The sequence below is a fragment of the Lactuca saligna genome, chromosome 3 (genome assembly GCF_052625555.1).
Source record: "Lactuca saligna cultivar CGN05327 chromosome 3, ASM5262555v1, whole genome shotgun sequence".
NCBI lineage: Eukaryota > Viridiplantae > Streptophyta > Magnoliopsida > Asterales > Asteraceae > Lactuca > Lactuca saligna.
This window is the reverse complement of record NC_136419.1, coordinates 44,764,683-44,777,797: the sequence shown is the minus strand read 5'-3', so window position 1 is coordinate 44,777,797 and position 13,115 is coordinate 44,764,683. Positions and strand designations below refer to the sequence as shown.

The 13,115-nt window shown below is 33.2% G+C and overlaps 2 protein-coding genes across 2 annotated transcripts; one reads left to right on the top strand and one right to left on the bottom strand.

Moving 5' to 3' along the window:
• The first annotated feature begins 8,001 nt into the window (after nt 1–8,001).
• On the top strand, nt 8,002–9,988 carry LOC145036249 (serine/threonine-protein phosphatase PP2A-2 catalytic subunit-like). The gene is made up of 6 exons (XM_078984704.1): nt 8,002–8,496; nt 8,791–8,905; nt 9,007–9,115; nt 9,227–9,304; nt 9,400–9,591; nt 9,678–9,988. The coding sequence occupies exons 1-6, from the start codon at nt 8,244–8,246 to the stop codon at nt 9,849–9,851; spliced, it is 921 nt and encodes a 306-aa protein (XP_078840830.1). The 5' UTR covers nt 8,002–8,243; the 3' UTR covers nt 9,852–9,988.
• A 727-nt stretch (nt 9,989–10,715) lies between these two features.
• LOC145036250 (myb-like transcription factor family protein) lies at nt 10,716–12,691 on the bottom strand. The gene is made up of 3 exons (XM_078984705.1): nt 12,313–12,691; nt 12,027–12,238; nt 10,716–11,272 (listed from the first exon to the last, which is right to left on the bottom strand). Exons 1-3 carry the CDS (start codon nt 12,569–12,571, stop codon nt 10,940–10,942), a joined length of 804 nt encoding a protein of 267 aa, XP_078840831.1. The 5' UTR covers nt 12,572–12,691; the 3' UTR covers nt 10,716–10,939.
• Nucleotides 12,692–13,115: the final 424 nt, after the last annotated feature.

The following is a 13,115-nucleotide window of genomic DNA, read 5'->3' as shown; positions in this document are numbered from 1 at the left end:
GTCACATGTCACTTTGGGGTTTAATAAGAAAATTAATTATCTTCTAAAATCCGTAACTTTCACATACGAGCTCTGTTTTTTACGTTCTTTATATGCACGCGTAGGTAGCGATGTGATCTACAACTTTCGTTTAGACTTTATCGGTTAATTTTGCTTTTATTTTTTAAAGTTATATTTTAATAGACTTGGATAATTAAAGTTCGTTAAAATTTCATAACTTCGTCATCTAATGTTCATTTTAGACTGCCTTTATATCGTTGAGCTCCTATTAATGAGATCTTCAATTCTCATTTAGGTTGTGTCGGCTAAAAATTTATCAATCTAAAACTCGATTTCCGGGTTGTGCACTGCTATGCCAAATCTTATAAAAATCATAACTTCCTCAAACGAAGTCAGATTTGGACGTTATTTTTATGTACGTTCTCGATTTAACATATTCTACGACTTTCATTTAGATTGCTAAGGCTAAAAAATAGATTATCAAACATTCACTTTTTACGACACACAGTGTTGTGCTGGTTTAGTCGCAAAGCTTCGACGGGTCATAACTTCTTCGTTATAAGTCGGATTACAGCGTTCATTATATCTTCGAAACCCTTGTTACAACTACTTCAACTTTCTTTAAAGATATTGGATCAAATCTTCATTCTATTTTTGATGCATATTTTTATTATTATTTTATTATATTGTTATACGCACATATGTTGCACATTAATCACATAATTCTTCTTCATTGCTTCAAAATAGGTTACAATTGTTGACCCTAACTATTACATAATTATAATAATGCTTAGCCAAAAATGTCGGCGTTACATTTATGTTAATTGATGGTTGAATATAAAGGACCCAAAGAAGAAAAAATGTGATTTCTGGGAATGGATTGATGAAGACGAAGAAAGTATAACCAAGAACAAGAATAAGAAAGATGAAGCACATGAACACTCTATTGAAGTGAATATTGCAATATTGGCACATGATTTCAATGTTTATAAGGTGAAGACTGATAATAAAGCAAGAGTTTTAGAAAGGAGTTGAATAAAATGAAATGTTTCACATTGATTCTTGTTGTTTTGTTTCTAGTGAAGTACATGATGTAGTGTTAATGTGTATGCTTATGTAAGGGGATATGTACTTTGAATTTAGTTTTAATGAAATCATTAGGATATGCATCTTTAAAGTAGTGTTATTGAACTTATGTATTGTTGGTATGAAGTGGGAATGAAAAGAAGGTGTGTATGTATGTTGTTACTTGTAATACATTTTTCTTGTCTTTCAAATGGTCTTTTAACACAAAGGTAAAATGGTCTTTTAATTGTAAAAACAATATATAATCAGGAATAAACTGTTTTTTTATCATCAGGGGCAAAATGGTCAACACAAGGGTACTTTTATTGAATGATAGGTTTTTTGATATTTTACCAACTTTTTTTTAGTGTTTTGTACATAATAACATTGTACTTTTATTGAATGATAATAATAGGGGTATTTTTGGTAGTTTACTTCACTATTTTGAGTGTTTTACACATAATATCATTGTACTTTTATTAAGTGACAACAACAAGGGTATTTTCGGCAGTTTACCAACAGTTTTGAGTGTTTTACACATAATAGCATTGTACTTTTACTGAATGATAACAATAGGTGTATTTTCAACAGTTTGCTTGATTGTTTTGAGTGTTTTACACATAATAACATTCTATTTTATATACAAGGGGCAAAATTGTTCATAAATTGTTTTTTATACACATTTTTATACAGTTTTATGTAATTTAAAACCATTTTACATAGCTTTATGTCTTTTAAAACAATTTCACATTAAAAAATATAACATAATATGCATAAAACCTACATAATAAACCATTTAAAGTACATATTAAACATATTTAAACCACATATTTAACCATGTGCACATGACACTAAATGTTGGTAAATGTGCACAACACCAAAAGACAAGCCTAAGCACCAAAAGATATGTACTAAGCACCAAAAATGAATATGATGTTTTTTTTTTACCTTAGCAACAACTTCTTCCTCTATCCCTCCTTCCGGAATAAGATTCATCTGAGACAAAAAAGAATGATTAATATATTCTTGCCACTGAATGTCCTCATCAACAACTTCATGGTCCACCAACCAATCAGCTGATAATACCGTGTCCACTCATCTTCACATGTATCACTACCACTATCCATTTCTTCAACTTTTTATTTTTTAATCCAATCCAGTACTGTAACACCCCATTTTTTTTACTATAGCCATAGATTGTAATTTTATAAAATATGAAATAATAAAAAATATATTACTATTGAGCCAAATAATCTTCATAATCATGTAGGAAACATCGATATAACTCTGCATGTCGAAGAAGGTGAGTTTTAGATAAATTAATTTTGAGCCTAAGTGATAGAAACGAAAGTTGTAGTAGTCGGTAAACCAAGAACGCACATATTGTAACACCCGGAATCCGAAAGACCAAGAAAGGAAAGGAAAACCCTAAGTCAAAGGGGTCAAATCGTCGAGTCCATGGATGAACTCAACGAGTTGGACCGGGTTCCGCATCGAGATTTAAGTGACCGACTCGGCGAGTCGGAGGGACTAACTCGGCGAGTCAGGTCTGGGTTGGGAAACCCTAATTTTTGGACTTGGTAACCTTTTAAGCATCATTTCAGGCCTCCACCCCAGCCTCCATCACTCCCTTTACCTACTCTCGAAACCCTAAGTCTCCATTGAAGTGCTCTCAAGCTTTCTTTGCCATTTTTGGGTGATTTGCAGTTCAACGAGACCACCGTGAGGTGGTGTAACTTTTGTTATTCGTTATGTTTAGGATCAAAATTGTCTTACATAAGTTGCATTCTCCAACCTAACTTGTAGATTGATCATAGTTTAGATTCATTTTACACTCTTATAATTCGAATAAAATCAAATTGTTAAATGATACTATCACCAAAACAATTTAATTAAGTTATAAGTAGGTCGAGATCATGACATATGTAAGATTGAGCTAATTTGGCACTAGATGATTATGGGTTAATGGATAAAGGAACACGAACATATTTTTTTTAGAACAACAACAAAATATATAACTAAAAAATGAAGCTAGCAAAGAATACAAAATTAAGGCATCAATGGATCACACAACCACGTATTACAATTATTAGAAGCCTTCTTGTTCCTATAGGTGAGCCAATGAAAAGATAAATCTAAAATACTATCAAACAAAAACTGCTTTTTGCACTTAGAAGGGCAAAAAATATCCGCGTTCCTATGGGACCATATAACCTAAAGCACCGTCAAGCACACCGCCTCCAAGAACAGCCAAACCCTACTAGCTACTTGCGAAGTATCAATCCAATTAATAAATTGATACCGATCCACAAAACCTGGAATCGCCAAATCCAACCACAAACCGACTCTACTCCAAATTGGACAAGCCAAGTCGCAATGAAAGAATAAATGAGCCACAACCTCTTAAGCATTTTGACATACAAAGGAAAGAATAGAATTCAACTCTACGCCTCTTTCCACCAGAAGCTTTCTAAGAGTTAGTCTCCGTAGTAAAATGCATCAAAAAATATATTAACTTTTAAAGGCACATAAGAATTCCATCTAATACCAATTCCTTCCACTGGAAGGGTAGCATCGTCAATCTGTCTCCTAACCGACTTAACCGAGAAACACCCACTGGGATCAAGATCCCAAAACCACTTATCTAGGGTAGCAGACAAAACCACCGAGGAAAAAATAGACAAAATATTATCTAATTACAGAGATTCAGCCCCACCTCTAATTGGTCTATGCCAGGAGAAACCCCAACCCGTAGAATCCCAAAAATCAAAACTTTACCAACTTTGAGAAGAGAGAGTGCATAAAATCTATGAAACATAGATTTGAACACGACTCCACCACACCAAGCATCCTCCCAGAATCTCGCAATAGACCCATCACCTAGGACAATAGACATAGAATTTTTATCAACCATATCCCGATCATGGAGTTGATTAATAGAGGCCAAAATTTTCTCCCATACCCCACTTCTATATGGACGAGACCCACCTAATAAGGCCCCTGAATCTCCATACAACCCCTTAATAACTTTCACCCATAAAGAACCTGTTTCATTAAAAAACCGCCACTTCCAGTTGTACAAGAGAGCATGATTGAAAGCATACAAGCTACCAATATCAAGGACACCTTTATCTTTAGAATTTAAGACCACATCGCATTTCACCCAATGAATATGCCTCTGACCTTCTTCCATCCCCCAAAAAGATTTAGCTTGACAAGATTCCAACACATGACAAACAGTAGCAGGTAGTCTAAACAAAGAGAAGAAATAGATACCAAGGCTTCCCAAAACAGATTTGGTCAAAGTGAACCGACCACCAAAATAAAGAAGCTTATCTTTCCAATTAGACAACCTCTTACGAAAACGATCAACAACAACATCCCAACTACGCACTCGTGTCATAGACCCACCCACTGGAATCCCGCGATAAGAAAAAAGGATAGAAGTTGCAACATAACCAGTGAAACAAGCTAGGGAAACAACTTCCAAATCAGCCACTCCAACCCCCATAAGGCTAGATTTAAAGAGATTTATCTTTAAAACTGAAATCATAAAGAAACACCCGAGGATAATAATAAGATTCCTAACATTTCTCTCATACCAATCACCCATAAACAAAGCATCATCTGCATTAAAAAGATGGGACAAAAACAAATTGGAATTCCCCACTATCACCCCCTGAAAAATACCTGAAGCAACAACATCTTCCATAGCAACATGCAAGCCTTCCATAGCAATAATAAATAAGAAAGGAGCGATAGGATCTCCTTGCCTCAAACCTTTAAATAACTGGAATTCATCAGTAGGGATTCCATTAAGTAAGATAGAGGATTTCAAGTTTTTAAATAACCCCCTAATCCATAAACGCCACCTGATCCCAAATCCCATAAACTGCATAATCTGGTCTAGATAATCCCAGCTAACCGAATCATAAGCCTTCTCAAAATCAACTTTGAAAATGAGAAACTTCTTCTTTATCTTCTTATACCAAGAGATCAATTCACTTACCATAAGCGGGCCATCAAGGATCTGACGACCCTTAAGAAAAGCATATTGCTCCACACTGATAACACTAGGAAGAACAGAAGCCAATCTTTTAGCTAATAACTTAGCACTAACTTTAAATTGCATCCCGATAAAGCTAATAGGCCGAAAATCCTTAACCAGTAAGGGATTATCAACCTTCGGAATGAGAGTAATAAAAGAAGAGTTACACCCCATAGGAATAATAGGTTTGAAATAAAATTCATGAACAAAGCCAATGACATCAGACCCTAACACATCCCAAAAATGTCTAAGGAATTGAACGAAAACCCATCCGGACCCAGAGCACGGTCCCCACCACAATCCCACACAACTTCTTTAATTTCCTCCGAAGGGAAAGGTTCTTCTAAAAACGAAACCGCATCAACCCCGAGAGAAGAAAACCGACTACTTCTATTAGACATCTGAATGTTATGAAAGCGTTTGAATTTAGAAGAATAATAAGTAAATTTTTTTTTAACAGAAACTGGATCCGACACCCATTGTTCGCCAACCGAAACCCCACGAACCAAAAATTGCCTTTTTTATTTTTTTAAATACCATGAAAGAAAGTAGAATTCTCATCCCCTTCAACTGACCATTATATTTTAGCCTTTTGAGCCAAATCAGCAACATCAACCTTTTGCAAACACCCACGCTACCCAAGAATACTCTTCTTTTCATTAACCAAATCAATTGAAAAAAGCCCACCATCAATAGAACTATCAATATCAACCAACCGAGACTCTAGTTGCACCTTTTTTATTTCACGAACCGCCTTAGTCCTAAAGTGTCAATCCTGGATCTTATTCTTAAGGAACGTGAGTTTATTTTTAAACAAATCCACAAATGTTTAATAATCTTCAAAACATATTGGTTTTCATTATCTTCAAAACAAATCCACAAATGTTTAATGAATTTTTATAATAATTATTATCTTTATAGCTTAAATTCCGGTACCCATATTTGCTTATAAGCATAAAAGATTCAAATTTGAATGAAGTGAGATTAAAAAACAAGGAACAATAGAGGTTGTGGGTGTTAGGTTTAGTGAGTTTGGTGTGAAATACGTGTCCATTAGGAAGTGTGTTTGGTGTGAAGTGTGTTTTTGTGTAGGTTTAGTGTGTGTTTAGATAAAACTTTACTTGGGTCCTAAGAAAACATACATCCGTTCAAGTGCAATTTGAGTTTATTTTTATTATTTTTTTATTTTTTTTCTTAAAAAAGAAACATTCCTTTAGAGGTGAAATTAAAAAGATTCCCTTAACGTTTTGCAAGTTATTTATTCTAGCAGCAATACAAAACTTTTGCATGCCAGTCTTTTAAATTTATATTTTCCATATCTGTCTATATGGAATATTCTATTGATATAAATCTTGTATACCAATAATATACTTAATCTACTATGAACTTTTGTTGACTTACGCGATAGAAACAACAAATGCATAAAATATATTATTGGAAATTAAAAATAAGTTCAGACTAATAATGTACCTAACTTTTGTATTAACCATCATCTTTTAAGACATATGGTTACACTATATTCTATTGAACGTGTATGGCAAAAGAAAGTTCACAAATGTTGAATGCCTTTTTGTTCTTTGTGATAATGATTTTATAAGGCAATAAATTATGATTTTTTATTTTTATTTTTATTTATTTTTGTTTTGTTTTGTATATATTCAGTTATTTTATTATATTATTTCATTAAATTTATATTTTATGTTAAAAAAATGATGTAGAACAAAAATACGAATTAAGTTTTTGCTTTTTCTCTCTACTTTCATCTTAATTCACATCTATATTTTCAGGATTTTCAAATACATGTAGAAATGCACGAATTAAGTTTTTTCGTTTCTTTCTACACTTTAGAATGCCTTCTTGACTTGAAAAATACGAATCTTGATATAAGAAGAAACTAAAAATTGAAAATAATTGAAAGTTTTGTTTCATAAAATTTTATTAGACAAAAATTTATTAGACGATAGCTTTAGATAAAGGTAAGGTTGCTAGGTAATTCATATTTGAATGAACACGTTTGTGCTAATATTGTTCTGATTTGTAACAAAAAATATGAAATTTGTTTTAGGGCATAAAGTTAATAAGTTGCACGAGGCTTCCAAGATTTCTAGAACGACCCTGGTCACCTTCAATCTGACTTTAACGACCAATGTACAATCTTGAGGATCCATCTATTTTTGGTATGCATTACATCTTCATTTGTTATGTTCTTTAATGTTTTAATGTTGATAATGATAAAAAAGCAAGAATATAGCAATATACATGCAAATCACTTGTAATGATTTTTATTATTTTTGGTTTATAAATGCAGATAAAATTCGTTGGTAAGTATAAGTTGAAAACTAGAAACTAATAGTTGTATCTTTTACTTTTGTAAAAATATTTGGTAGAAATATATGTTAATTTTAAATGCGTAAATTACTTAAAATTAAAAGCAAAAAACTTTGAAAAACTTGTTTTTTTCACAACTTTTTATTTAAAATAAAAAAAACCCAAAAATTACTGCTGTCAAACAAAGTTTTTTTATGGAGATTTTTTTAAAGCTAAAAGTTAAAATTTTTTAAAAATCTCATACCAAAAACGACCAAAGAGTGTCATTTTGATCTCCAATTTTACAAATAAATGTACATCTTATATATTGGTAACTTGGTATTAACATGCGAGAATGTTACAAAAACAAAAAAATTAAATACAATTATTTATGTGAATATGAAGATTTGGTAAGAGTGGTTAAATACTTAAATAGTCATAGGAAGTCGGAAAATAGGATTCAACTATACAAAACTAAACTACGGTGTCCAAGTTGATACAAATTAAAAGTCCAAGGGGTAAAATGGTATTTTTGCTTTCGCTACATACAGATCTATATATACGCACATAAAAACTTTTTTGCTTTCTTTTTGCAAATTCTAGAGAGAGAGAGAGAAAAAAAATTCGAAGTCAATGGAGACGAATCTGTATTTTACCAGAAAATGATATCAAAATCAAACCCTAGATTTCTTGTTTAATGTTGAATGTGGTCGGTTTTTGATTTTGATTTGTATAATTATCGATTTTTAGGGATTTGGAAATAATTTTGTGATCCGATCTTCTCGATCTGTGGATATCGGATCGGAAAATAGGAGAGGGGAAAATGCCGTCGCACGCAGATGTAGATCGGCAGATAGAGCAATTGATGGAGTGCAAACCGTTGACGGAATCGGAGGTGAAAAATCTTTGCGATCAAGCTAGGGCCATACTTGTAGAGGAATGGAATGTCCAGCCGGTGAAATGTCCTGTTACCGTTTGTGGCGATATTCATGGTCAGTTTTACGATCTGATCGAGCTGTTTCGGATAGGCGGCAATCCTCCCGATACCAATTATCTCTTCATGGGGGATTACGTTGGTAAGATCTCAATTTTCCAATCTCCTGTCTTTGTTATATATGACTTAGCGAGGTTTTGACAACTTTGGGGGACGGATTATTCCATTCCATGATGATTAACTTTAGGAATCGAATTCAGTTTCTCCGAAGATTGAAATTTATGATAGTTCAGCTTTTTCACTGAGAACGTAGATCTTGATTATCAGATATTTTCGTGAATTTATTGTTTCAACTTTGAAATGATGTTTGATGATTGATGTAAGTTTACTACTTTGTTGAATACTGTTGTAATCAGATTGTTAATACTACATACAGATCGTGGATATTATTCCGTGGAGACTGTGACGCTCTTGGTGGCTCTAAAAGTTCGTTATAGAGACAGACTCACAATTCTCAGAGGAAATCATGAGAGTCGACAGATCACTCAAGTGTAATACTAAAACAATTATTGCATACTCGATTACTCATACTGTTTCTTTACTTTGTGATTGATTGATTGATTACTCACATACATCATTGATGAAAACTCAGATATGGATTCTACGATGAATGTTTAAGAAAGTATGGAAATGCAAATGTATGGAAGCATTTCACTGATCTTTTCGATTACCTTCCTCTTACAGCACTTATCGAGAGCCAGGTTTGAATAATTACAATTTACAAATGTCTTTTTTTGTATTCTTTCTCCTTTCTCCTTCATCTTATCTCATATCTAACGAATTTGTTTTGTTGCATCATATTGAATTCACAGGTGTTCTGCTTGCATGGAGGACTTTCACCATCTCTTGACACACTAGACAATATCCGAGCATTAGACCGGATACAAGAGGTACAATGACAAAATTTAGTAATTTAGAAATAAACAAACACTTGTATAATCTGTAATCTTGTTAATTGTTATCGATTTTGGTTGTGTATTTATAGGTTCCACATGAAGGACCGATGTGTGATCTGTTGTGGTCTGATCCAGATGACAGATGTGGGTGGGGGATATCGCCACGTGGCGCTGGGTATACATTTGGACAAGATATCGCGTCTCAGTTTAATCATACAAATGGACTCTCTCTCATTTCAAGAGCTCATCAGCTTGTTATGGAGGGTTTTAACTGGTGCCAGGTTTGTAATTTTATAATCATCCTCATATTCATAAAATAATGAGAAAAGAAAAGAAATATTGATTTGATTGTAATTGTTGGATTTAGGAAAAGAATGTGGTGACTGTGTTCAGTGCTCCAAACTACTGTTACAGATGTGGGAATATGGCTGCGATTCTTGAGATAGGAGAGCATATGGACCAAAACTTTCTCCAATTTGATCCAGCACCAAGGCAGATTGAACCAGATACCACTCGCAAGACTCCTGATTATTTTTTGTAATCACAATTCACATATTCCTAATCCAATTGGGGTTGGGGTTCGGGTTCACCCTGTTTGTAATCCAAATCCAAATCCAAATCCACCTTGTAGATGTTTTTTTCCCCTTCAGAAAAACAAGACACCAGTTTTGTTGTTTATTGTCATGTTGTTGTTGTTGTTGTTGTTATGTTGTCTTAACATCATCATTCTTTTGTTTCGAATTTCCACTGCACATTTACTTTCTACTTTTCCTCATCTTCTTTATGCCTTTTAGATAATACCGAAACATCGACTTAATGGGTCAAACATTTAATCTGTATTTAATATGGTCAGACATAAGCCAAAGAAGCTGGTTTAGGCTGTATTTGGTGCGTTAAAGTTAGTTTTTATTTTTCTGAGTTTTTTTTTTAAGTTGTCATGTTTAACAAGTTAAAAATTAACTTATAAGTTAGCTTTTTAAAAAGCTACTTAGATTGGTTTTTCATGAGTTTTTTTAAATACCATTTTATGTAATTTTATATATTTTAGTTAAAACATCAAATTTTTTCAATTAGATTTTCAACTGTCAATTAGCTTTTTAATAGTTAGCCTTTTAGCTGTTATGCAAATGTAACATTAATAGGTAGAGATATTAACTAACACTTCATCTATTTGTCCCATTATTTCTTCCAAATTTTGATTGATATTGAGCATTTGTCTTTTAAGTTAAAAGGGTAAAATGATCATTTAGTCTTGTTTATAAGGTTTATTCGACCCCATGGTATTTAACTTGGTCAGGATGACTTAATGAATTAAGCCACAAAAATTGGCTAACGGGGCTTAGATAGTAACCTTTTTTTTTTTTTTTTATCCATTTGCCCTTCCTTTTTCTTCCAAAACTTGAGATGAATGCTGTGAAATTTATTTTATTAATGGAAAAAGTAAACCTTTTATACAAACAAACATCATTACACATAGCTAACCACCCCTATATAATCCCTAAAATCAAACCCTAGTTAATCTTATCATAAGTCTTTATTTTTGTCTTCCACTTTTACAAATACAAACACCCGCCACGTATTATTATTATTATAATAATCACATATTATGTATTTTATTTATTCATCAAACTATGCGACACTAATAATGGTATTGGCATCCCCACTATTGTTATTAAAGCTACCAGAAATATCTTGAAACTTGGCCATGGTATTAGTTGGTGGTGGGGATGATGTGGACGGTTGATGTTGGAGGGAGAGGTGTAGAGTCAACGCCAAGGAGGAGGGTTGGTGGTCAATCTCCTCCTCCTCCTCGGTTGAGTTTAGGTTAAGGTTGGCCATTTTTGTTGATGGAGGCATGAGTACACGTGTCGAGGGGCTCATCACTGAATTATCATCTCCGGTGGTGGCCGGAAGTAAAGATAGTGGGTGTTTTTCCTCATCTTCCGGTGAACAGTTTGTATACTGCCAATTAAAAGAGTAATAAATAAATTAAATTGTTAACTTTTTTTTTTCCACCGATTAACATGCTTAAGAGGTTGTAATCATGATGGATCACTGTATAAAACATGACAAAAATCATCTAAACAACGTTTTATTTATGTAAAGTTGAAATTACAACATTTATATATTTTTCAATTATGTATAGTTTAAAATATTTGTAGCCGAAATTCAATAACGGAATAATCACCACAACATTCTTTACAATAGTAGTTGGGATATTTATGATTAGGAGAATAAATGCATTTATGTCTATTTATTTGTTTGTTTTTTTTTTTTTTATTCTTTAATGCATATAGTTTTATCATTGTTTACAAAATTCATAAATATCTTAATCTAAATATAATTTACAAATTTGGTAATTATCCCCTTCATAGTTAGTTCTAAAACAAGACTTGGCAAAGGAATCAATCTCACGTCGCATGTTAATATCCAAAACGTATTTTAGAAGCGAGTGTTTGATTAAAATAATAAAAACTGATTTTTTTTTCAATATTAACTTTTAATTTGCAAAAGAAATTGTAAATTCAACATACAAAGATAGAAATTGTGTTTGATCAAATATGAAGCATCAATCATAGTTTGTGATCTTTGATTCAAATCGTATTAATCAAAATTTCAAATCGATTATGAATATTAATCATGTTATTGCGAAAATTTTATGATCAAATAGAAGAATCATTAGATTTTATATAATTAGAGAAATGAAGAGGATTACCGTTTCAGTGGTGATGTCAAATAGGCTAGATCTCCGGCGACGCCTGTTATTGTTATTGTTCCGGCGGAGGAAGTACTTCTGAGCATGGCTAGCAACTTGAGTCGGTGTTCGAGTTTTAACGAAGTTCCTTGAGATTCCTCTCCAATCTCCTTTCCCTACCTTATGTAACCCCACCAGAAACAGCCGGTGTTCCTCCTCCGTCCATGGCACTCCTATTCAAATCAAAATCGATCGGCGCGTGAAAATTACAAAACATGTATTGATATCGTAAGATCGATGCAACTACCTCTTTTCCGGTCTTGGCAACGAGCAGAAGGATGAATGACGTCATCGGAGGCATAGCCGGCGGCATCTGTATTGGAATCTGTAGGCTGGCATTCGAACTGAGCTAGATTATTCATGCTCGCACTCTTCCTAAAAGAAGATCCGCCTTCCATCAATCTAACACCGAATAACATGATACTTTTTCCGATGTTATTGACGGGGGAGGAGGAGGTGGTGGTGCTACCAGTGGACTCCAAGCAACTGCCGGGCATGGCTGCCATTGTACTTTCTTTCCCCCTTTGGTTGAATGGAGGGAGGGAAGATGGATGAAGACAAGATGTGGGTTTGATTTGATAAAATAAGGGAATGGGATTTGTGGGTTTTGTTTATTGCTAAACCGTACTCGGGTATGCTTATATGTCACGCACGACCACTTGTTACATGTATAACTTTACAAATCCTTAATCACAACCGTTCAAACCATCTACTTATTTTGTCATCTTCCATTTTTGTCTTTTTGGTCTCCAAATTTAGGGCATCTCAATCAGTTACATTATCTTAGGATTTAAAATTGGAGACCATCGGTGGACCTATTTTTTTATTGTCAAATATAAATTTAGTACATCAAAATCCATGACAAAGAGTTGAAATTCATCACAAAATCTCAAAATCTAATAAGTTAAAATTTAATGTAAATATTTAGTGTAATCATTTTAGTAACGAATTTTGCGACAGAAAATACAGTAAAAAAATAAGTTTTTTTTTTTTTTTTCAACCATCCAAACATTTATGCAACCAGTGATATTTTTTCTGTGTCCGCCACTG